The 23,901-nt window shown below is 53.2% G+C and overlaps 1 protein-coding gene across 12 annotated transcripts in view; it reads left to right on the forward strand.

Annotated features, from left to right (window-relative positions):
• The window catches only part of MBNL3 (muscleblind like splicing regulator 3), a 74,584-nt gene that overhangs the window by 19,909 nt on the left and 30,774 nt on the right, over positions 1 to 23,901 (forward strand). For 9 of the 12 annotated variants that reach the window (XR_010614926.1, XR_010614925.1, XM_065689827.1 and 6 more), the window contains exon 2: positions 10,776 to 11,808. The exons of 1 other annotated variant lie outside the window; for it this stretch is intronic. Coding sequence is in view for 9 of the 11 variants with exons in the window: in XM_065689827.1 (XP_065545899.1) it covers positions 11,635 to 11,808 (174 nt within the window). In the remaining 2 variants the exon portion in view is untranslated. Of the gene's footprint in view, positions 1 to 8,605; positions 9,463 to 10,502; positions 10,617 to 10,775; positions 11,809 to 23,901 lie in introns of those variants that run through there. 2 more of the 12 variants (XM_065689822.1, XM_065689823.1) reach the window with 2 other exon arrangements.

Genomic DNA, 23,901 nt, shown 5'->3' on the forward strand with positions numbered 1-23,901 from the left:
CCCAGTCCTGTTTTTCCTGACCTGGATGCATGGAACAGCTTGTTCCCTGCTGTCTGTTAACCCTTGCAAGGACAGCTTGTCTTGTTTGTTCCACGCTGCTGTGCTCGCAGGGTCAGCTCTGCCTCAAGGCTTAGGGCAGAGCCAGAGGGAGTTAACTGCTGAGGGATGATGGCTCTCCCCAGCTGAAGATCTGCTCTCATGAGCTATTTAAGCCTCTGTTTCTTGTATCTTGGTGCCAATCAGATTAGCTGGTGCCAGGAAACAGACCACTGCCTGCTTGCTCCTGAATGCACCCTTTTTCCTCCTTACCTGTTTATCCCAGTCGAGCCGCTTCCTGCTCCGCCTCTGTTCTGTTCTTTTGCTTTGTTCCTTCCTTTTCATTTTCACAGTCTTACCCTGGCCCAGCTCTTCTCTCCCCCAGGCTGTCTTGCTGGGGTTTCACATCCAGCCTCAACAACACAGTAAATCCAGTTCCCTGCTGGAATACCGCTGCCTGCTCCGCTGTGCCCTGCATCAGGCTTTTCTTGCTCCTGAGTCCCATCACAATGCTTACCCCATTGTAACTCTGATTCCCTTTAGTGTGCAGAAGTAGAGAGATCTCCAGTGCAGTGGAGGCATTGAAAGTGCTTCTCTCTTCCCAGGGAAGAAAGGGGAACAGGCTGGGAGGGAAGCTGGGAAGCTGCAGTCCCTTCCCTAGGCTCTGTGTGTGCCCCAGGCACTGCTCTGCTCTCCTCCCCAATGGACCCTTCTACTCATTGCCGATTTCAGCAGCGGATTCCTTGTGCAAATAAGCTCAAAACCCCCTCAAGCCCCCAGGACCAAGCGTTCCAGCCTGGCCACGTGTGCCAGAACAGGCCCATCCCCTGTCTCTTGCAAGGCCCCACCTTTATCCTTATTCTAAAAATACAGTGCAAGGACATTCCTTCCTAGTTACTCTGTTCTGTTATTCTGACCTCATTCCACTTCCCCAATAGAAAACTTCACTGCTCCCCTCTATTAGTGGTGAAAACAAACAAGACCGTTGGACTTCCTCTGGAAAAAATGCATCTGTATCACGGGGAATTGCAGGGAGCCAAATTTCCACTGCGGAGTTGGTGCTGGACGCACATGTTCCCTCGCATGCATCTGGTAAGCAAAGCTGTCTTCACACTTAGGAGAGCTTAAACCAGTTTATATGTGCACTGCTTCCCCTTCCTGATTTGGAATAAAGTGCTCCTGTGCTGGTAGCTGGGGTTGCAAGAAGAGCTGCTCCTTTCCAACCTCCCCAAGCTAAGTGTATTTTGAGGCTTGTGGATGTTCCTGTAGGTGGGAATGAGAGCCAGTGATGGATTGCTAAACCACATTGTAAATTCTCTTCCTTGGACACCTCTGATTGCCTCCCCTGCACTCTGCTCCTGATCATTCTCCTTCAAACATCCTTCTCGTGTTCTTAGCAGCAGCCAGTTAAAACAGGCTCCACTTGCCATCCATCCCCTCTTCCCTCTGCCACATCCCAAGCTCCTGCCCTTGGCTGGGGGGGAACAAGTGCATTGAAGGGTTCAGAGTGCACGCTCCAGGCTTGAGGGAATATTATCCCTGTTTGGGTTTTCAGCCAGCTTGGGCAGGCACCCACCAGCCTGACCATGAGCGGCTGGGGGCTGCGGGGTGGTGGCAGGAAGGACAGGGATGTGGACAGCACTGTTCCTCTGCCCTGGCTAGCTCAGCCCACCTGCCGAGGCTCCTGGCTTTGATTTGGGTCCGTTTCGTGCTGAGTTGGATGCTGTCTGGATAAAGCGTGCCACGGGCCTTAAGTGGGGAAACTGGAAGTGATTCAGGTCACTGAGACTTCCACAGGGGAGACGAGTTGGAGGCTGTCACTCTGCAGGTGCAGGGAGGCAAGGGGAGAGTTGAAGATCTGAGGACGTCAGTTGGTGTCCGTGACTCAGGCATCTCGGGGAGAACAGAGGATGTTCAGTCCCTGGAAAGCTGATTCATCCGCCTGGCAGTGAGATGAAGAGCAATGAGTAACAGATTCTGGGGTGTGTGGAAGGCAGGAGGGGCCAGCACATAGCTCTGAACGGCTTGGGAAGTACCTTGAGGGTGGCTTTGACTTCCCCTCCGTGCCTTTGTCAGGGCTTGGCTGTGTGGGCTCCTCTTGATGTGCATCCCAAGTCCTCTGTGTCCCACCGGGGCACCAGGCACACGGCCCTTGGTCACTGCGACCAAAGGGTGGTGCCAGAAGTGGCCCTTACACTTTGCAGGAGCCTCTTGCTGGGTGCTCCCCTGCAAGCACTGCACTAGTGCTTATACAGCCTTTACCATAGTTGTTTCTTAATGCCTGATTGATGTTCCTGTGTTCTGTCTCAGAGAGATAGGGAAGTAGCAGTCCCTGTTTGCAGAGGGATTAAGCAGCTTGTGACTTGTGGCACCTATAGCTGTACTGGGGTTTGAGCTGAGAGTCCCAGACTGGCACTTGCAGACTAGAGCATCTCTCCTGTCCAACTGGTGACCTGTGGTGACTGCCTGTATGAGGATAATGCCTTTAGGGCTTGGGCTGAGGCTGCTCTGGGTTTTCACTGGCATATGGAAGTGGACAGTATGTTCTCAGTTGCTGCTGTGTTTGCTTTTCCTGCTTTCCTGCGTGTTTTAACTCCTTTCCTTTAATGCTGGAAGAAATGATCCTAAATAAATGGGATGCTTTTGTTCCAAGTCTTTCAGTCTCCTTCAGTCACTGCAGAATTGATTTACAGCTTAAGGATGCTGTTAAGAGTCTGAGTTGAGGAATAAGTCAAGTTCCCTTTTCCCAAGTCTTGAACCGTTTCACAGATGCTCCTTGAGTACCTTTGTGTGTGGGATGCCCTTCTGCGTACCCATAAGTGATGGGTCTGTCTACACATCATGTAATTCAGATGGGTTTGAACGTAGCAGCACGAGGGCTTTGGAGGCCTGCCCTTCACAAAGGGGAGAATTCCTGTCTGGCCCAGACTGATGGCTTTGTGATGTCTGCATTGTGTTCTGGTGCTCTGTGTTTGTACCAGACTGGTTTGCTGCCAACTTACTTACGGCTTATCCCAGCACTAGGGACAAAGAGTGCTAAAAGAAAAACCACTTGTGTTTGCTGTGAGCTGAGGATTCAAACCACTGTGTAAATGAATGTCCTCTTTCTGCAGGCCTGTGGTCACCAGGTAGGACAGCTCACACGTGAGTGCATAAACTACAGTAGGTGCCTTGGAGCATGTTTGTGCTTTACGGAGATGGAGGATGGGACTGGAATGGAATTGCCTTCCTGTTGGAGCAAACGTGTTCCTGTGAGCTCTGTGATGGAGAATCCTGGAGTGGAGACTCTGCAGGCACAAGTACGTGTGCATGGGCAGACACCTCTGAAGCTCAGACCTGGGCAGGTCTCTGCTTGACACCTCCCCAAGCCTCAGGCTTCCTCTGCAGCACATGAATGGCTGAGCTGGGCTCCTGTTCCAGGGTTTCTTTGCTTACTGGAGCACAGTGCCTGGCTGGAGGGCTAGCACCGTGCTTGGAGCTCAGGAGAGGCTCAGGTCATTCCTGCCAGCAGGATCCCGGGAAGGGCAGTTGGATAAAGGCATTCCCTCCCATCAGCCTGCCCAACCACACTGATCTCATTGGCAGGGACCTTGGGGGTGTCTTGAACACTGAGCAGGATAATCAGATAGGTTGTGGATGCATCCGCTTGATCCTGTTTCTTACGATTACGTGGTGGGGAGCAAGCCTTAATGAGTGAGCCTTGGCCTCTCCTGTCTCCTCTGTATTTGTGTGACTCAATTGAGCTCTCTTTGTGTGAGACAGCTCTCTTTGTGCTCGGGGATGGCAGCATCCACCTCTGAAGCTGGCTCTGCTTTGAGCGGGGTTGGGATTAGCTGACCTCCAGACATCACTGCCAACTTGGGGTTTCTTTGCCTTTGTGTTTGCAGCTGGTGTAATTGTGGTCCTCACCCCTCCCAGCAGTGCTGGCACTGCAGAGGGTTTGAGCACCGATTCCCAGCAGCACAGGAGCTGTTTCTGCTCCGCAGAGGCAATGCTGCTTCCAGGTTAGCTGCCCTGCTCCAGCACAGGCCCTGAGCCTTGGCACCGGGAAGCTGCCTCCTGTAGGAGCTGGAAGGGATGCATCAGGCAGGTCCCAGTAAAATCCCAGCCTGGTTTGGGTTGGAGGGACCTTAAAGCTCCTCCAGCCCCAACCCCTGCCGCGGCAGGGACCCCTTCCACTGGAGCAGCTTGCTCCAAGCCCCTGTGTCCAACCTGGCCTTGAGCACTGCCAGGGATGGGGCAGCCACAGCTTCTCTGGGCACCCTGTGCCAGTGCCTCAGCACCCTCACAGGGAAGAGCTTCTGCCTAAGAGCTCAGCTCAGTCTCCCCTCGGGCAGGTTCAAGCCATTCCCCTTGGCCTGTCCCTACAGGCCCTTGGCCCAAGCCCCTCTCCAGGTTTCTTGGAAAGGGGTCTTGTCCTCTGACTGCTCCCAAATAAGCTGATGGCAGGAACTCAAAAGCCCGAAAGAGCAGAAGTGTGTGTGTGTGGCTGTTCTGACAAACCTATTCAGGGAAACAGGGGGAGTTCCCTTTGAAGCACCCGCCGCATGCAGCCCGTGGAACAGGATTTGTTCTGCGGAGGCACGTGTGGGCCCAGCACAGCAGCTCCGGTGGCTGTGTTCAAAGACAAGCAAACAAAAAGCTCCTTGAGTTGCAGTGGGTTTGTAGCGCACTTTTGGCTTGGAACCCCCCAGCACATAGTGGCAAATAGCTCCCGGCTCTCTGCCTGTGGAAGCTTTTGGAGAAGAGCTCATCCTGCAGGAGGGGAGGGGAGTTCTTTGATGGCCAGGACGTGGTGGGGATGTGAAGGATGAAGAAGGAAACCAGATTGTAAAGGTTTCAGGCAGCTGAGGGGATAGGAGCAATGGCAGTCCTCAGTGAGGAATGGCTGATTTCATAATGAAAGGAGGGTTTTTTTCTGCTATTTCCTTAAACTTGGCATTTATTTTTCCTGTGATTGTGCTGCGGGGTGTAAATGTGGGGAATTGCGTGTATGCAAGGGAGGATAAAGTTCCCCGCGTTGGTTCGTACTTTGTGTTTCCCTGCAGTGAAGGGCTTCCTTCCCTCACAGTGCTCCAGTTTCTCCTTTTCCCCTTTCCACACTCCTCTCCCCGCTATTCCCCAGCTGCCACCTCTGCAGGTAGGAAAGGTACCCAGGCCATTCCAGGGCAGTGCAGAGCAATGGGGAGCACCCAGAGGTGAGTGATGGAGACTCCATCTTCCTGAGGGCAGCATCGCTGCTGTCCCTGCAGAGCATCACCACGGCCATCTTTTGGGGTGCCACCAAGGCTGGTGAGCTCCCTGCGAGGTGGGACTTGGTGTCCCATCTGAGGAGCAGGAGGGGTTTTCCTGTGCTGCCCTCTCCATAGAGATCACCCCCAGGAACCCACACTGCAGAGCTGCTCCATGAGTGAGCTGGGGAAGAAGGATGAGCATCAGCACCTCCTGCAGCACGGCTGTGAGGTATTCGCATGCCCAGCCTTGTGCCACTGCTGCAGTGGGTTTGTGTCCTGCCAGCGAGGCTTCTCCACTGCAGCAGCACCAGGGTGCTGTTCCAGTTGCATGGGCGGCTGCTGGGTTCTGCCATCCTCTGTGAACGGCGTCAGCTCGGGGCTGTGTTGACTCTGGCGCGTTGTGTGATCCATGTGTGATCATGGTGATTCCTGGTCCCCGTTAGACCTTGAACAGAACCTTGCCATGCATGGCCATGGTGGGGGAAACCTGCTCCTGAGTAACTGCAGAAGGAGGTTTATTTTCTTCTGGCTGTAAAGGTCTACCTTGAGTAAACTGTTCCCTGAGGGAGAAAGTGTCCAGGTACAGAATGTTCACAAAGGAAATATTTAAAGTGCTGCTGTGTCCCCAAAGTGTTTGCTTTCAAGTATGAGGGCCAGAGCAAAAAATAGAGTATTAGTTTCTAATTTGAAAGCAAAAATAACCTCTTGCAGGCAGCACAAAATTAATTGACCTTCTTTGGGCTCGATACTGCAGCCCATGCAGCGCACAAGCGAGGAGGAGCTGTGGAGGAGATGCCATGTCCCCAGTGCACAGCACACATGGGGCAACGCAGGAGCTGGCAGGCCAGCACCAGAGGAACTGGGGTCTCCAGGCTGGTTTGTGTGGTTCAGGGTAAGAGCCTTGCTAATGGGACCTCAGCAAAGCAGGATCAATGCCTGGGCCGTATGGGTGGTATTTCTGTGTGGGGCGTTCTGCTGTTGGACAGCACTTCTGAAGCAGTTCCAAGCTGCCCCGTGATGCCATCATGGCAGCACTTCACTTGCCATGGGCTTTTCAAAGGCCCAGAATGAGCTGCTCTGATGTCAGCCAGCTGAACTGATGCCATCGTGCTCCTGGCTCTGTGGGTCCTATGTGAAGGTGTGTTCTCGTGTGTTCAGGAAAAGGAAGGATTGAGGAAGATGCTTAGGCTCGGTTTTCCATTGGCATGTGTAAATGCTGTTGGATGGTGGTGGCGTTCTCCTAAAGACTTTTGTTTCTCTTTCAGAACAAAATAGTTCAGTGTGCTATTTACATTGTTCCTGTTTCTCTTTGCCATGCAGTGTTTCCAGGAACACAGCATTTATCTGGAACGTTGTTTAATAATGGAAGCATCTCACTGCTGTTGGAGTGTCCCCCATTCTGGGTTATCGAGGAGGGGTGGTGGGTACATCAAGCTCTTCTGTACCCATTCAGGTGCCATGGAGAGCCAAGGTTGCAGAATCATCTCAAAGCTACAAGGACTGATGAGTGTCGCTGGTGCTGCAGCTGAGTTTAATGCTTTAAGGAAGGGCCATAAAAAAGGGTTTTTTTGGCTCTGACAGTATCTGGGTACTCAGAACACATTTCTAGTTCAGGAGCGGGCTGCAGATTGTACCCAAAGTGGTCAAAGACTCGAGGTGTGAATTGTTTGTCTGCCCATCCAGGCTGGCTGGCTCTGACCTGCGCAGCTGGGTGAAACGCAGCAGCCCAGCAGTACCGGGCTGAGCTTGGACTCGGGGGCAGACCTCAGTTCCTCTGCCCTGTGCTGCTGGCTCATACCGAGGAGGGCAGCATGGGGACAGCATCACACATGCTGAAGAAAGGGCACGTCTGGAACCTGACTTCAGGAAAGCTCCAGTGTTCCTTTACTGTCCATACTGTCCCTGTTCACCTCGGGTGAAGGAAGGGGAATAGGTGCAGATGTCACTCACCGGGGCTGTCAGGCAGGGCAGCAGCACTTGTGCTTCTCATCCAGGTCATGACCTGGAAATCCTTGAGAAACAAGTGAGGATCCCCCCCTGCTACTGAGCCAGGCTTTTCTCCTCAAACCAAACTCTTAAATAGCATCATTTACACTTGGGAGCCGCTTGAATCCACCCTGTCACATAAATTACCATCTCTGAACTCGGCTGTCAGGAAGCGTCCTCACCAGTTGACATCCATGAGGGGTGTCAGTGGAAGAGGACTGGTTCGGTGGCAAGCAGGAGGAATTCAAGCATCAAGTGAACATGTTTGTCCTCACGTTACCTCAGGTGGTGAGGGCATCTCAGGCCCGCTGCAGGCAGCCCTGCTGTGACCTTCGCTCCTCACGCTGCCCGTGTTGCCCCTCACTAGCTGCGGGGCTGGCTCTGCCATGTGGAGCAAGCCCCGTGCTCCTGCGTCTCAGGCAGTTACAGCCTGGCCCAGCAAGTGGCCCTGGAGCAGGGACTCGGGGATATTACCGTTTCCTTACAGGGATAAAGCCACAGGCTTTTCTCTCTGCTGTGCTGCTCGCTCTGGCTTTGATGCTGCTGCCATTGAAATGAGATTGGCCCATCTGGTAGCGGAAGAGATGAGCTGTGCTGGATGGATCTGCCTTGCTGCGGAGGGTTCAAAAGGCAGCACCTACCCTTTGTTGTATTTCCTGCACGCTAACCAAGTCCGTGTTTTCTGGAGCTACTTTTTATCCTTGCAGTATGTGGGGTTTGGCAGGGATGCTTTCATCCCTCCTGTTTGAAATCAAGTGGGAGGACAAAGTGATGAAAATGCCAGTGTCCCATCATCCCGCTGTCGTCTGCCCCATCCCCATTACCCTCCCCATCCCTTAGGAAAGGATAATACAAGGGAATTGTAAGGATCCATCGTGGTGGGAGTAGCTACAGTTGTCTGCTGCCAGGAGTTGAAACACGGAGGACTGAAGCTTGGCGGTGTCAGTGGGTTCCTGTTCGTGTTCTGTCGTGGTGCAGCAGCAGCATATGGGTTTGGGGTGATGGCAGCCCTGGGTGCATGTTTGTCAGCTTTCCTCATAGCCACATGAGAGGGGATTTGAAGCACTCTGTTGACTTGAAGAAAAGCCCAACTTGTGCTCCTCTGGGCTGAACTCAGTGACTGCTGCCTGTGCTCGCTGCCCTCCCAGCACAGGCAAACCTCTGAAGCAGATCCCCTTATTTAGGCCCTGATTCAACAAAGCACTTAAGTACATGCTTCGTGAAGGCTTTCTTCTTTCCACTGATCTGTCAGCATGCCCGGGGTTATGCATGTGCTGAAGCACTCCCCTGAGCACACAGCAAAGCAGTGATGGGGCAGCATGTGCTGGGCTCTGCCTGGGCAGGGTGCAGGGTTGAGGGCCCTGGTGGTAAGAACTTAACTGATTTATTTGGCTCCCTCCAGTACCAAAGCCCTTGTCCCAGGGTCTGAGATAACAGTCTGTCCTGCTGCAGAAGGGTGGCTTGTTTCCATAGCACAGGATATTCCTCGTGTTTCGCTCTTGCACATTGATCAGAGGAGTGTGTCCTGCAGCATGTGGGGCAGGGGGCTCTGTTTCCATCAGCAGGATGGGGGCAGGTCTTTCTTCAGAGTCCTCTGTTTTTCCCCCTCTTAAGAGCTGTAAAAGAAACCAACCATGTTACAGGTATCTGAATGTCTTAATGTTTGTAGTTCAGTGTTTTGTAGGATTCATTCCATTGATCTTCCATTAAGACCATTCCCTTCATCTTGAGGGCTGAGCAGCCTAGAGCAGGCATGTACCTGTGTGTCTGTGTGTGCACGTGTGTGCTCCTGAGCTCCATCAATGAGAGCAGAACGAGCGCTGGTCTCTGGGATTTCTCCAGGCTGGGAAGTGGCAGATGTTCCTACACTGCATCTTGGAGTAAGTGTGTGTGACCCTGGGAGTCCGAAGCTCTGGAACAGGCACTTCATCCACAAGATGGTTGTATTTCAGCCTGCTCGGAGCAGCTTCTAGGGAGCATTCTTTCTAATCCCCACCCAGAGCTGACCTGTTCTAGCTTGTTTTGAGGAGCTGCACCCAGCCAGGCCCTCGCTCCCCGCAGAAGGTTTCCACACATCTTTTCCTGCTTGCCGAGCTCACTTGGACAGGGAGCCCACACATCAATGGATGGGATTTGCCCCGGTTGCAGGACTGGAATTGATTTAGAGCATCTCTATTCCTCACAAAGCCCAGAAGACACAAGCATGGTGAGATGTGCTTTTTCCCCCCTTCCCTTTGAAGTTTGAAACACGCTCAGCAAATCTCATGTTCGCAGTCTCTGTTCCCCACCTGATGTGCAGAAACGCAAAGGTCTTTCCAGAAGCACGGGTCACGCCAGCCATTGTGCTGATGCTGCGGGTGGATTGCAAGGCCCTGGGCAGGTTTTGTTGTGAACTTGACTCTAATGAGCCTGGAAAATACAACAGGGCTTTAACGAACGTTGGTTTTAATGTGAACTAATTCGATCCGTGAATCAAACGGCCTCTGTGCCCCACCCCCTGCTGCTGCTGACAGCCTCTTCCCACACTTCCTCGGGAGCATTGTTTCCATTGTTTCCAGCTCCAGTAATCTTCGGTTACTGATCAGTGTAATTGCAATAACACACCAATAATAAAGGAGGAATTTAAGCTCCCTTTTCTTGTAGTTGAAGGCTGTTTGCATGCGAAAGCCGTGGGTCTTAATAGCAGTCACACGAGCAGCAGCCTGTGCCTGTGGAGTGTTGGCAAAACTGGGTGGCCGTGCTTTAGGGAGATAAAAGGGCTGGATCTGGGGAGTTGGGAAAACAGCCCAATCCTATCAGGCAGCATTGGTACTGCTAATATTAGAATGGGAAGCTCTAGGGGCAGCTTAACATTTTAGTGGATGCCGAGGAAGCCTTGACTAGGGATGCGTTGGGAGTTGTGTGTTGTATAACGCGAGTTGCTGGAGTCGCGAGGAATTCGAGTTGCCTTTGGTCTGGTGGAAAACCACAGCTGGGAGCAGCGAGTTAATGCGTTCCGTGCGTGCGTGTAGCTGAGGCGTCCCCGGTGCGTTTGCTTTTAGTGGTGTGGGCGCCGCATCCATAGAGGAGCGACCGTGAGCACAGTCTTCATGTGCCACCGGGTGATGGGGGAGCTTGGCGGCCGCGGGGCTCTGTGTGCCGGAAAGCCCCCGGCTGCTTTCCCTGCAGCAGGGGAGGGGCCCATGGGGCGGACGGGACCTTCCTTAGAAGAGATTAAAGAGCGAAACGCCCCGCTCCGCTCCCCGCGGGCTGAGTGCGGGCCCGCACCGCACCGCACCGCTGGGGCTTCTCGGTGCCAGCCTGCGCCGCTATGAAACAGCCTCGGCTGTTGGTCGGCCGCCCGTGCCTGCTGCTACAACGGTAAACGCCATTGGCCGCTTCCTCCTCGCAGGCGCCGCTGCGTGCGGGAGATGCCCCCCGGTAGCGCAATGGCGGCCGGGCAGCCCCGAGCCCCTCGGGCAGGGGGGGGCATCAGCCGCCGGCGGCTCTCGCCTCACTCTGTTTCTCTTCTCCCCGCAGGTTGCTGAAAAGTGCCTTTCCTGAAGCCGCCGCTGCTCGGATCGCTGCCTCGGGCCGCCTCCCTCTGCCCCGCGCCCCCCGCTCTCTTTAACCGGCGTCGCTTGCGGTTCCGTGCCCCGACGGCAGCGCCTCCAGCCTCCCCGCGGGTTTCGGTTCCGCTCCACATTCACACGCAGCTCGCTCAGCCATTTTAATTCGGTTTTAGTTTGCTCCTGCCCCCGAGTATGTAGCAAATATTGAAAAGAAAGAGGAAAAAAAAAAACCAAACCCCACAAAACGAAAGAAAGCAGACGTCCTTTTGCTCGTTTTGATGCTCGCCAACCGTAATTTTTAGAAGCAAGAAATAGAAGGAAAAAATACCCCCAGAAAACGAAGTTTTCTCCCCAAGGACCGAGACCATTCCACAAACTGAAGTGCTGCCAACAGCATATGCTTTTTGCAAGAATAATTGAAACCATTAACTGGAGAGCACAGAATCCTTTTGAAAGTCTGCCAGTTCTTTGCAAGTAACTCCGGCAGTGGCACAAAATCTAACACTTGTATTTTAACTTCTACAATTGCACTTTTAGGAGCTGGCCTCTCATTTGATTTTCAGTTGTTCTGATAAGATTTCTATTTTATGATTGGCTTTATGTTTAATTCTTGTTTCGAGAAACACGATTTGACTTAAATGAAAACCTAAGTGCTGATGAATAGGAGTTCTACCAAAGCAACAAGTTAGTTATTTCTTCGTGTTTAACTTGAATTCACTTTTTTACCCTTTTTTTAAACAAACGAGAAGAAACTCAAGCGGCTCAGCAGTACCTGGTGCCCCCGAGGAAGGGTGCCCTCGCTTGCTTGGTCATTTTTGGTTTTTACTATGGCTGTAAACGTTTCCCTGGTGCGGGATACGAAGTGGCTGACGTTAGAAGTGTGTCGGGAGTTTCAGAGAGGAACTTGTTCTCGGTCTGATGCAGAGTGCAAGTTCGCCCATCCGTCACGGAGTTGCCATGTGGAAAACGGTCGAGTTATTGCCTGCTTTGACTCCCTAAAGGTGAGGACTGCCGCGTGCGTTACCTAAGCTCTCCTGCTCTTCCTTCCCTGCGGAATGGCTCGGCGTGCTGGGGCGTGGGGTGTGCGCAACCGCTGTTTGTTGCAGGGAGGATGCTGCCGGTGCGGGATGTAGCTGCTGAGATCCAGGGTACAGTCAGTGCTCTGATTCATCGCGGGGAGAGAGGGGTTTATCCCCCATTTCCAATGGCAGCTCGCGTCTGCTGAAGCTGTTCCCAAAGTGGAGACTGTGGGCATTGAGTGAAACTGAGATGAGAGAAGCAGAGATCTCAGTGCTGTAATTTATGTCTAGAGCACATGGGCAGCGCATTCGATGCCGGGCTCTGAAATGTGCTTTTAATGAGCAGAAACGAGAGCAGCATTTTAAGATAATGAATCAGCTTCATGTGCATTTCCTGGGGATGGAGTTGCAGATGCGCTCAGACACTGGCCCGTGGATGGGAAACAGCCAGAATATTTGGAGAGCAGCGCTCCCAGAAAAATGGGTGCTGGGAAAAGGCTTTCTGTAAGGGACACGTGAACGCCGTGGTTCTGCTAGGCCTGGCCAAGTCGCAGCCCAGCCTTTTGCTAGCGCTCAGCTCTGTGGAGCTGGTTTTGCAGGCAGTGGATGGCTCCTGGTTGCTTTGTCACTGTTGGAGCTCCAGGGGTGACTTTCAGAAGTGACCGAGTGCCTGGGGGCTGGGTTGGGGCAGGGGGATAGGGGCTCGCAGGAGGAGGTGGCATCTCTGTTTGGGGCTGCTTCACTGTGGTGCTCTGGAAAGGAGCATCCACTTCGTGGTGTTTCAGTGGGGCTTTTTGCCTCTTTCTCTAAAGTGTGGGTCATCAAAGATGCTTTCAATAGGATGGTCAAACCCCTGGCACGGCATGGCTGGATCACTGGTTGCTCCTGAGAGCTCCTGATGTGGTGCTCACTGTTCTGATCACTGGTTAACCTGCTTGAGGTTTTAGAAGGAATCTGGTACGTTTTACAAGCTTCAAAGCTTTCCCTTGAACCTCAGCTGTTGCTTGAAGAGATCTGGGTTTATTGTCATGAACATAATGAGTACCAGACATGGTGGAGTTACATATGCCCGGGTTCAGACTGGGGCTGATCCAGTCTAACACTGGTTTACCCGTTTTATTACTGGTTGGCTTCTTTGTATTTTCACTTCTGTTCCCTTTTACCAAGAAGCTCACGCTTCCTGTTTGCATTTGGTTTTGCTCTTTTTAATCTGATGATATGCAGTGAAGCTTAGTTACAGCGTGACTTTCAAATGTTCATTTGCATTGCTGTTTGCTGACAACGAGAGGCAAAACTATTTCTGTCGGAGGGACATAAAGCCATGTTCTTTGTGCCCTTGAAACTCCTGAATTGTAGCCAGTGGCAGTGCAGACAGTTTGAATGGGGAGATTAACACGTTTCCATTCGGTAGCATTTCTTTGGGAAGTGGACGGAGTGCTGTCCTGCTGTGTGCAGTGGTACCCTACCCCGTGCAGGGCTTGCCTGATGGTTGCAGCATCCTGGGGAGAGCACTAAGTCGGTGGGTAGCTGGGCTCAAATCCCACCCGGTGGCATAGCAAACAGGTTTCCCACTTCAGCAGTGGGGAATGGGATGGGGAATACAGTGTTGAGAAAGCAAAGAAAAAGACTCAGTCAAGGAGTCGGGTCTGATCTGCAGCTCAGCGTGTTTCCTGTGTAACTGCCTGTTAAGTAATGTTCTTGTGGCAGCAGCTTCCTCTTGACACAGCAGCAGATGCCCAGTTTGTGCTACTGAAGTGGCCTGAATTTTCCAGGGAACAGATTTTCCGGATTCTTTCAGGCTTAGGAAAGCCTTGTGGGGAGCCAGCAGCTCTGGCTTAGGAAGTACACTGGGAGGAGAGCTCAGACTCTCCTCCCATGATGGGGCTGTTCCAGCATCCCACTTCTCGGCCAAGAAGTGGGTCTCGGAGCACCTCCTTCCTTCAGACCCATGGATCCAGTAGCTCCCACTGGGCAGAGCCCTGGTTGTGCTGTGCCACAGAGCAGTGCAGTCCCCTGCGTGTGTGCACACACCGTGTTTCCCGGCGGAGATAACCACCCCGGTGACTGACCTCTCCAACAAAGGCCTTTCTGTCCTTGGGCTGCACCGGGCTGGCAGAGCCGTGTTTGCAGTGGCATTGAGGGACTCGTGGGCATAACAGTGGCCTCCCTTACTGGTAACCAGAGAGCTGTAGCGATAGGACAAGGACTGATGGGTTCAAACGGGAACAGGCGAAGTTCAGGTTAGACCTAAGGCAGAAGCTCTTCCTGTGAGGGTGCTGAGGCGCTGGCACAGGGTGCCCAGAGCAGCTGTGGCTGCCCCATCCCTGGCAGTGCTCAAGGCCAGGTTGGACACAGGGGCTTGGAGCAAGCTGCTCCAGTGGAAGGGGTCCCTGCCTGTGGCAGAGGCTGGAGCTGGAGGAGCTTTAAGGTCCCTTCAACCCAAACCAGGCTCTGTGATTCTGTGATACATTCTGAGACCCGTTAAGAAGAGGCTTTTCCTGCCCATCCTGTGGGTCTCTGTGTTTCCCTGTGGAAGGCTGGGTAGCTGCTCAGTGCTCTTTTCATCTCCTCGCACTCTGCAGTAGCAGAACATCTGTGTTGCTCCCTTGGAGACAGGATATAGGATGCTTGCAGCTAATAAGTTTTCCTTCCCCAGTTGTCTCGCAGTGCCCAGGGCTTTGTTCAGAGGTTGCTTATCTGCATCTATTGTGTAGTGCTGGTGCTTGTTTTCTTTCTCACAGACCTCTTAAGCCTGAACAATGCCTTCATACAGGAACCTTTGATAACCCAGCCCACAATGGCTTCACCTCCCCGGGCAGGTCACGCACAGCTTCTGTAGTTACTGCATCTTACTTTTGCCTTCTGTTCCCTCTGTCTCATGGAGCAGTTCTGCCTCTGGTGCAGTGCCGGGAGCAGTAATGCTTCCAGGAGCAGGCTGCTGCAGTGTGGGTTGTTTGCTGGGTGAATGCGTGCTGCCTGTAAGCTTGTAAAGAACACAAAGGGGGTTCTGAAGGTGGTGGTGGGGCTTCACCAGTGCTCAGGTGGGGTCACCAGGATGTGCTCTGCAGGAGCACTGTGTGGTTGTGCAGGGAAATACTGGATCTTGATAAGGGTGGAAGTCCGGGGCTGGATCTTGCTGTCCTGAGCTGCGGCTCTTCCAAGGGGGAGCTTGCATATTTGTAGGCAGCAGAAGGAACCTTTCGCAAGCAGATTGATTGAAGCTTAAAAATAGTTCCTTGTGAGGAGCTGTTCGCAGATTGGAGTCAGATGCCAGGAGAGCTCTCACTGTACTCGTGCTTCCCCTCGTTACTCTGGAGGAGCAGTGCTGTCTGCAGCAACCCGTCTGAATGGCAGGGCAAGCTGCGCGGCTCGGAGCTGGGCAGCCCAGGGCCACGGGAGCCAGCCACCCACCCAGCAGTGGCCACAAGGGCTGCTGATGCTCTGTGATGCTGCTGGCAGGTCCCAGGGCACCTCTGAGGCCTTCTGCAATGGTGGCCTTTGGGGTCATTCATCAGCTGCTTTCCGAGGCTTGGTGGGCACCATTCCATGCAGAGCTTTTGGCCGTGGGTTGCTGGCTCATGGCGCTTGGTACAAGGCTCGTGGTGGGCTGTCCACAAGCACTCAAGTCATTAACCTTCCTGTTCAGGCTGGATGAGGCCGGCATGGTGTGACCCTGTCTGACTCCTCAGCTTTGTTCTTCTCTTTCTAAAGCTGCCAGGAAGGAACATAGCATTCTCTTTGGTCCTAGAAGCACTAATGGAGCAGCGAGCCGAGAGATGGGGCGTTAGGAGATAGCGCACTATGATATAAAAGCGTGTAGGTAATGCACACTTGGGTGTTCCCAGAGGCTTATGGTTTGTTCTGTTCACAGGCTGGGTATTGCACTGTGAGCTCACAGCTTAAATACAGTGTCCAGGCCCAGCTTGGTGAGGTGTGGTGGGGTTTGGGTTTATGCTTTGATTCGCTTTGTGAACGTAGGTGTTTCCACATGCAAATCAAAGGTGTGAAGGGCATTCTGAAAGACAGAAAATCATGGCCATTTCAGGGCTCTGAATTTTGATCTCGAGAGGTCTAATTTCAAAGACATCCTAAAGCTATTGCATGTTTCAAAGCAGTTCTGTGTGTGTGTGTATATCTGTATCTATATAACTATCTATATATATCTATATCTCTCTATATATAAAGGGTGGATTGCCTGAACAGGCATGAAATCAGGAGTTAAAAGTACAGTTTTGTCTGAATTGTGTGTCTTCTAAAAGAAGCGTTATTGTCTGGTAGTGGTATTCACAGTCCTACAGCAACTTAAGAAGTTCACTGTGCTTGGACAGTAAACGTCCATAGGAAACCATAGGATCTGGAAGGTGGGGTGCCTAAGGCTGTTACTTACACTTTGCCTGCTGGTTTGTACCTGGTTTATGCTGACTTGGCCGGAATTCTTTCTGTAACTGATTTGCAACCAAATCTTTTACATTTAAATAAACTCCAAGCACGGAAACAACTGAACCACCCCCAGACCTCACATACAGTTATGCTTTTACAGGGGAAAAAGAAAGCAAAGCAAGCCAGAGGTATTTTTGGAGGCACTATGACTGCACGTCTCAGCTCAGCGTAATGGGGCTACAAATGCACCAGCCGAGTAGTGTTGGGCCAGGTACCAGACACCTTCACTTCTCCTTTGGTCACTTACCTGTGTGGTGACAGCATTTGGTGGTGAGAAGTGGATTTGCAGCAGTTTCTGTCTTGTCTGGTGCTTGTGTGTGTCCTGCAGCACCTCCTAAGTGCTTTTTATAACTACTGAGTCAAACATCTGAAAGCAGGAGAAATGTTTTTAGACTCAGTTTTATTTATAAGAACTGTGGCTGTCGTATGTGAGTGGTACATCAGGGAGGGCAGGAGAGCTGTTTAGGCACATCCCTTGTCTACACCAAGCTCCGTGTTGTGTCTGCTTCGTTTAATTGGCACACGTGCTGTGTGTGCTCTGCAGTGGCTCCAAAAGGTTTGTGGCACTTTGTGGGATGGAGACTGCGGATGGAGGAGCACACCTGGTGGTGCCTGGGGCTGAGCATCTCCATTAGGCCTGGGGTCTGGGTGCAGATGCTCTCAGTTGGGGTCCCTCGGTTACTCAGGTGATGTGTGACCTCCCCAGGCATCTTCAGCTTTCCAGGGAGTTGGGCTCCTGCCCCAGAGCTGGAGCAGGGCTGCAGGGGGGCTCTCCCCATTGCGCAGCAGAGGGGCAGGATCCTCTCCCTGAGCTGTGCTCACGCTCTGGGGGTGCACCCAGCACACGGGGGGGGTCTGGGCTCAAGTGCTCACTGAAGCCGGGTCATGGGGAGCTTCTCCTCACCCAGCACCCCCAGGTCCTTCTTAGGCTGCTCCATCCAGTGTCCCCCAGCCTGTGTTGCGCTGGGGATTGCCCTGACCCATGGGTTTCTCTGATGTCCCAGTAGTTCTGCTTTATTTATTGGTGACTTTTTGACAGCTGAACGGTGCCAGCGGCGCCCTGGTGTATCTTGCTATCCTGCTTTAACGGGTTGCTGTCCCCTGCTTCTCTGTGGCAGGTCACTGCCTCTGCAGCAGGGTTAGCTGACCCCACCTGAGTGCCCACACAGGAGCAGATGCCTTTGCTGTTACCCCATCTTTTGGGGTGCCAGCTTAATGCCTGGGATCCCTGGGTCAGGTTCAGCACCGCTGGTCTTGCCTTTCTCCCTGCAGCTCCTGAGCTCGTTACAGCTCTCTCTTGGGCCCCAGACTCGGGTGCGTGTTCCCTGGAATGAGTTGGGAAGCAGAGCTGCAGCCACAGATTGGTCCTGACGCCGCGTGTTGGAGGCAGCCTCCCTGGGAGGCAGGCCAAGCAATTCAGCACTGGGGTTCCTGACAGCCTCTCCTCCCCTCACCAGCCAGCCCTGGCCAGGCAGGGCTTCTGCTCCAGCCCCAGCCTTCTCTCTGTGGCATGAGCAAACCACCATCCCCGCTGGATGCAGCCAGCAGCATTTACGGTGTTAACACCCGCCAAGAGTAACCTTGGGTTTCTGGTTGGGAAGATGATGGTAAAGTGCTGACTGCTGCTCGCGCTTGCCTAAAAAAGCAGGAGAAGAGATTCTTTGGGGATGTGCCTCTAAACCCTTGTGAGCTGCTGCGTGTGCTTAAGCAGATGCATTCTGAAACCTTTTATGGGCATATTGCAGCGCTGCAGGGCTGTGGCAGCCACCTCCTGCTCCCCAGGCTGGCTCCCCTATGCCAGGGCAGAGCCCTCCAGTCCCAGGTTCCACTCTGCAGAATACTGCAGCCTCATTTTAAGCCCTGTAGAATTCCTGTGGGCAGCAAAGAGCTCCTCGTGCTGGAGGTTTAGAGAGAGGGAAATGGTCTCCTTGGCCCTTCTCCAGAGGGGAGGAGTGCCTGGAGAGGTTTCCTTTCTGCCACTGTTGTCTCTCCAGTTTGGGGGAGTTTCTTTGCATCCCAGCTTGGATGTGCCAACACAGGCTCTGTGCCTGTGGTCAGTGTGAGTGGAGCTTGGTGTCTGCAAGCCCCAGGGGTTCCCCTGCAGGGGAGGAGGAGGAGGATGGGTGCCGAAGCCCAGCTTAACAAGCTGTGGCAGTGCTCACGCTTCCCTCCTGTGGCTCTGAGTCAGAAGCTGGCCAGGGCAGCACTGCAGGTGTGTGTCTGTACAGCGAGCAGTGACACCTCAGCACTGACAGATCCACCTCGGGAAGGAGGCTCAAGCTTTGCATCTTGCAGCCCTGATCTGGACCAGTGGCTACCACTGGGATTCGATGAGGTGCTCGTAACCTACAAGTCCTTATCCCTGGAAAGAGTTTGGGGTAAAGAGGATGCTTGTAAACATGGGCCACACTTGGCCGTGGTGCCCTGTGCTGCTGCTGTGGCAGTGAAGCTGCTCCAGACACTGCTCTTGCTCATAATTGCATTAGCAGAGGCAGCTGAGGGGAAGGCAGTGGAAGATGCCTTCAAGGAGGATGACTCTGAATGGGCTCATGGAGCTGGTGGATTTCGTCAGCAGTGTAGCATCAGCTCGAGGTAATCCCTTTGCTGACAGCAGCTTTCTGCCTCTTGGTCGCCCGCCTGAAGCGGGGTGCAGTAACACACGTTCGTGCAAGTGAGCTGCTTGAAGCTTCAGAACAGATACAAGCAGGACGTAGCAGGCTTTGTGGAGAGCCCATCGCCCACAAAGCACTGACACTGGTGGGTTTCCAAGTGAGGAGCTGAGCTCTTTGCAGATCTGCCCCTGTAAATGTTGCTCTGCTGGTATTAAATGCTGTGAGGCACTTGGGTGGATGTGGCCCCATCCAGGCGCAGTTGTACTTACGACTTACTAATGTTGTTTTATTGCTGTTCATAAAACAGCAGAGCAGAGAACCAGGCACTGACACCTTTCCTTGTTCCGTGTAGCCTCTTATGCCATGTCTGATTGTGGCCTTTTGATTAGAGCAAAGGCCAAGGATTTGGGAAACCAGCTTTCAAAGGCTGTGATGATGCAAGCTGCTTCAAAGTGGTGTAACATCAGTCTCTGCCTAATTGCACTTTCTGACCTCGCAGGAGCAGCACAAAGGGAATGTGTTTGAAAGCTGAGTAAAGCTGAGCTGCTGCAGTAACGAGACTCGGGGTGTTGTAGACAGATGTCCCAACCGAGTAAGCATTTCAAACCCTGGCTCCTCTGAATTAATTTAGATTCATTTATGGTGATGATGATGTTCAAGGCCAGGTTGGACACAGGGGCTTGGAGCAAGCTGCTCCAGTGGAAGGGGTCCCTGCCCGTGGCAGGGGTTGGAACTGGATGAGCTTTAAGGTCCCTTCAACCCAAACCAGTCTGGGCTGAGTTCTGAAGTTCAGCTGTCTGTTACAGGAGCTCCTCTCCTGTAATGGCAGTGAAAGTAATGGCAGTGAAAGTATTCAGCTTACAATAAAACCTTTCTGCTGTCCCTGCAGTAGCAGGTACATGGCACACAAGTATTGCTGCTCTCGGGAGCCTGGGTGCTTTACTTCTGCTTCTCTGGGTAGTGTTTGGCCTTGGGTTTGGGTTTCAGTGACATGGTTGCTCCGTGTCCCCACCAGCAGAGGCTGTGCTGCTGGAGCGATGGATTTTTAACCTCTAACTCTGCGTTTTCACCTCTTGTGCCAGCGCCTGAGCAATGCCCTGTGCTGTTCCCTGTGTTCCTCAGCTCCAGGCAGGGAGCTGGAGGTGCCTTTCTGCATCATTTGGCTTAAAGCTGTGGGTGCCTCTTCCTGAGAGGGGATGGTTGGGTTGCTGGGATGCAAGCGTGCTCAGCCCGAGCACTCACCCAGGTTTGCAGTGCAGTCTGAGAGCAGATGGCCTGCTTACAGGGTATTATTAGAGCCATGATCGGTGCTAATAAGGTCAGTGGTGGTGGGGGGAGGTCAGTGGCTGACCTCGTTTGGAAGGTGGCAGCCTGTGCTCTGAAGGGGAAGCTCTTCTCTCACAGCAGTGGGATGTGGATGTGCAAAACAAGCTGCTCTCTGTGTTAACCTGGCCATACAGGAAAGAGAAGCACTCGGTGCTCCTGCTGCGGGGTGCTGGGGACACTGCTGGCTCCAGCCCTGGCTGAGGTGGGTGCATAGAGCACCATTAGAAAGTGGAAACAAATTCTGCTCTAGTGAACAGTGCCAGGAATGGAGCTAGAAGCAGCTTAGCCGCTCCTAGGACGGGTATGGTATCCCACAGCATTGCCACTCAGGTGCCTGGTAAGTGATGTACACAGAGTTTTATCTGCCTCTAAATGTATGAACATACTCTGCATGAACACAGTGCTTACTTATAGCTGGTCTCTCCTACCCTGGTGTCACAAAAAGTCCTAAAACAGCTACTACAGACTGGAGCGTTAGGATCAGCCGAGTTTTGCTGATTAGGGCTGACCACATCTCTGCCCAGCAGAGCCCTCACCGGGTTCTAAGCAGGATTTAATCCTTCAGCCCAAACTGTGCTGCTTTAACGCTGCTTGTTTCCTTATGTCTGCTTTGAGTGAGCAGCTCTGAGTGTGCATGGAGAGAAACCAGCCCTCAGACAGAGGGAGGCTGTGTGGTACCTGGCTGGGTTGGAGGAGCGGGCCAGGGCAGCACTGACACAGCGTGGTTACAGCCTGCCCGAGAGCACGGCCCTCATTAGATGGTGCTTCCCTAAGTCCGTATTATCCGCGGGGGTACGGCTGGTGCTGGGCTCAGTCACACGGGGATTAGGTCCTTAAAGAGCCCCGACTCAGGGGCTGAGTTTGCAAACAAAACCTCAGTGTGTAATCCCACTGACCGGCCTTTCCCCTTGTGCTGTCAGCTCCTGGAGGCTCAGCGTGCGAGTGAAGCTGCTCTGCTCATCTGCTGGCTCCTGCAGCACTGTGCTGTGTGTGATGCTCGGGCTCTGCTCCTGGGGTTCCTTCCCTGGGATGCTGCAGGTACCGAGCGCCAGGAGGAGGTGAGCACCTCGCAGGGTTCGACGCTGCAGCCCATGCAACAGAGCTGGAGTAGCCAGGGCAGGGGAGGTTGAAAGCAGGGCACAAAGGTGAACTTCCAAGCACTGGGAGGGCCATCCAGATAGGGTAGAGGTGATGGCGTTTGGCGTGTTTTCTTCCCCATGAGGGAATCCTGTTTCATGGAACAGCGGATTTCCAAGGCGGAGACTTGTCTTTGGAGGATGCTGCTCCTTCCCAAACACACACTGCAGAGTAAGGCATTAAAGATGCTCCTGCTGCAAGAGCCCTCCTAAATCTTGCTCCCGTGGCACAAGACTTGCAGCTTATCCTAATGCCCTGTTTCTCCTTTCTGCTCTGTTTCCTCCTCTCCTCCAGGCTTATCTGTCCCTGAGCCCTCCTGCAGCTCCTGTCCTCTCCGTCCCTGACGTTAGGTGTGATGTCTGCAGTGACTGAGCACGGCAGCCCGGGAAGTCTTTGCCCTCCTCCTCTCCTGTTGCTTCAGCAGTGATTGTTATTTCTCAGAGCATCTGGTGCACTTGCAGATGAAGTAGTTAGTACTCATCGTGGTTCCCTCTCCGCAGGCGCCGGCTCCCTGCTGTGTCAGCCTGTAGAGCCTCAGTGCGTGCTGGGCTGGGAGCTGGAGCAAGGTGCTTGGAGCAGAACCATCAGGGTTGGTAAAGGCAGGACAGGGATGTCTGAAACCTTCAGTGAGCCGGGAGAGACAGCCCGCAGGGAAAGAGGTGGGCAGGACTCCGGGAAGGGGCAGAGCAGCTCCCAGGGCCCTGGAGCTCAGGGATGCAGCAAGGACCCCTGCCGCCATCGCTGTCAGCTTCATCAGCACAGGTTACCCTGCAGCACCAGCGCAGCCTCTGTGCCAGCTTTGTGGCGTGATGCTGTCACCAGAGCCCCCTCACGCTGCTCCTGAGCCACCCTTGGGAGTGTTGAAGAGCAGAGGGAGCTCCTTTGGGAACTGAGAGGCAAATGGGCAGGATGGCTTATAGCTGGCACTGCAGAGGCAGGAGTGCACGCAGCAGCAAGGCCAGGGCAGCACGGGGTGGCTGGTGTGCAGGTTGGGGTTGCTGGGGTTTGACCACCAAGTCTGGTTTGTTTCGGCTGACAGCTCCACAGGCTGGGACCATCCTATTCTGTGTTTGGGTGGTAATCTGAGCGTCTGTATTCCCACAGCCCCAGATCCCCTGCTGCGGCCTTGTGTGATGAAGCACAGATTGAATTAAGAGGATTTTGAGTGTTTTGTGTTTCTCTGCATGGGTTTTTGAAGAGTCCACATTAATGTAAAATCTGAAGAGGTCTTTACTGGGAATAGAGCTCCCATTAGCTAGGACAGAAACACCGCTGAGAATTGGGTTTTGATGTTCTGATGGTGCTAACTCTCAGGTCGAAGCATCCTTTCAGAGCTCAGCCCAGCCACAGGAAAGGGGTTAGCGCTTCCCTTCATTTTCCTTCTCTTTTTGTTTCAGAGGCACTTGCACAGAAGCTTGTGTAGGGATTTCCACCAGGGCCCTACCACAAGCCCATCCGTCTCTGCTGGGGTGAGAGCATTTTTGCCCAGCCACCCGGGCACTGGGCACCCGTCCTGCTGCATTCCAGACTTGCTATTGACACTGGACCCTCTTTGCAGCTCTTGCTGCAGATGTCCTCAGGAGAGGTCACTCTTCCTTGCAGCACGAAGTCTCTCCTTGCCCAGAATGGGCCCATCTTACCTAAAAGCAGATGAGCGTTTGCATTGTGTGGGCTGTGTCTGACCAGGGCAGTGGAAGATCTGGTGGGTTTTGGTGGTGTTGCCCTTTTAGGAAGGGATCGTGCCATGTCTGAAGGTATCTCCTGTCAGTGGCAGTAGCAAAATGCATGAGGCAGGTGCCTGTCTCAGGAAGTCACGTTGTCGAGGTTGTTTTCTCATGGAAAACAGCCTTTAAAAGCTAATCCTGGCATTCCTCCCCATCTACAAAGGCTGAGCGTCAGGCAGACTGTGCTGCCCCAGCAAGCGGGACCAGGACAAACAGCTTGGAGCAGAAGCTTGAGGGCAGGAGTTTGGAAAGGGAAGGAAAACCCCACAGGAATGTGATCAGTTTCCATTGTGTGACGGAAGCCCAACTAAGCCACCGTGTCCACGTGGATATACTTCAGTTGCTTCTGCCTCCCCCAGCTTTTCTCCTGTGCTCTCAACCCCAAGTGAGTGAATCTGGCAGTGATTAAAAACTCCCCCGAGCCAAGCAAATGAAAGAAAAGCCCTGACAAGTTCCATTCCTGTTGTTCTGCTGGGCAGGCAGACGGACACATGCATGCACACACATGACACATTCCTTTCTTTGCTGTTCTGGCACTTCCACCAGTGCCACTCAGAATGTAGGTCAGGGCAAAAGCTGCATCCTGCAGGAGAAAGTGAATCCATGCACCCAGTAAGACCGTACAGCCTTTCAGTGTCCTGTCCTACAGCTTTTGGTACAGGAGAAGGAACAGATCTAATCAGCAGCTACATGGCGTTAACCTTTCAGTGTCCAAAATCATGGTTTCTACAGAATGCTGCATCAGTGAATCCCAATTGATGGCATTAAATGGGGAAAACAGACTATTCTTGCTAGATTTTGGGGTCTTTGGCCTGTACATAGAACCCCAGCCTGGT

This window comes from Lathamus discolor, chromosome 9, assembly GCF_037157495.1.
Source record: "Lathamus discolor isolate bLatDis1 chromosome 9, bLatDis1.hap1, whole genome shotgun sequence".
NCBI classification, from domain to species: domain Eukaryota; kingdom Metazoa; phylum Chordata; class Aves; order Psittaciformes; family Psittacidae; genus Lathamus; species Lathamus discolor.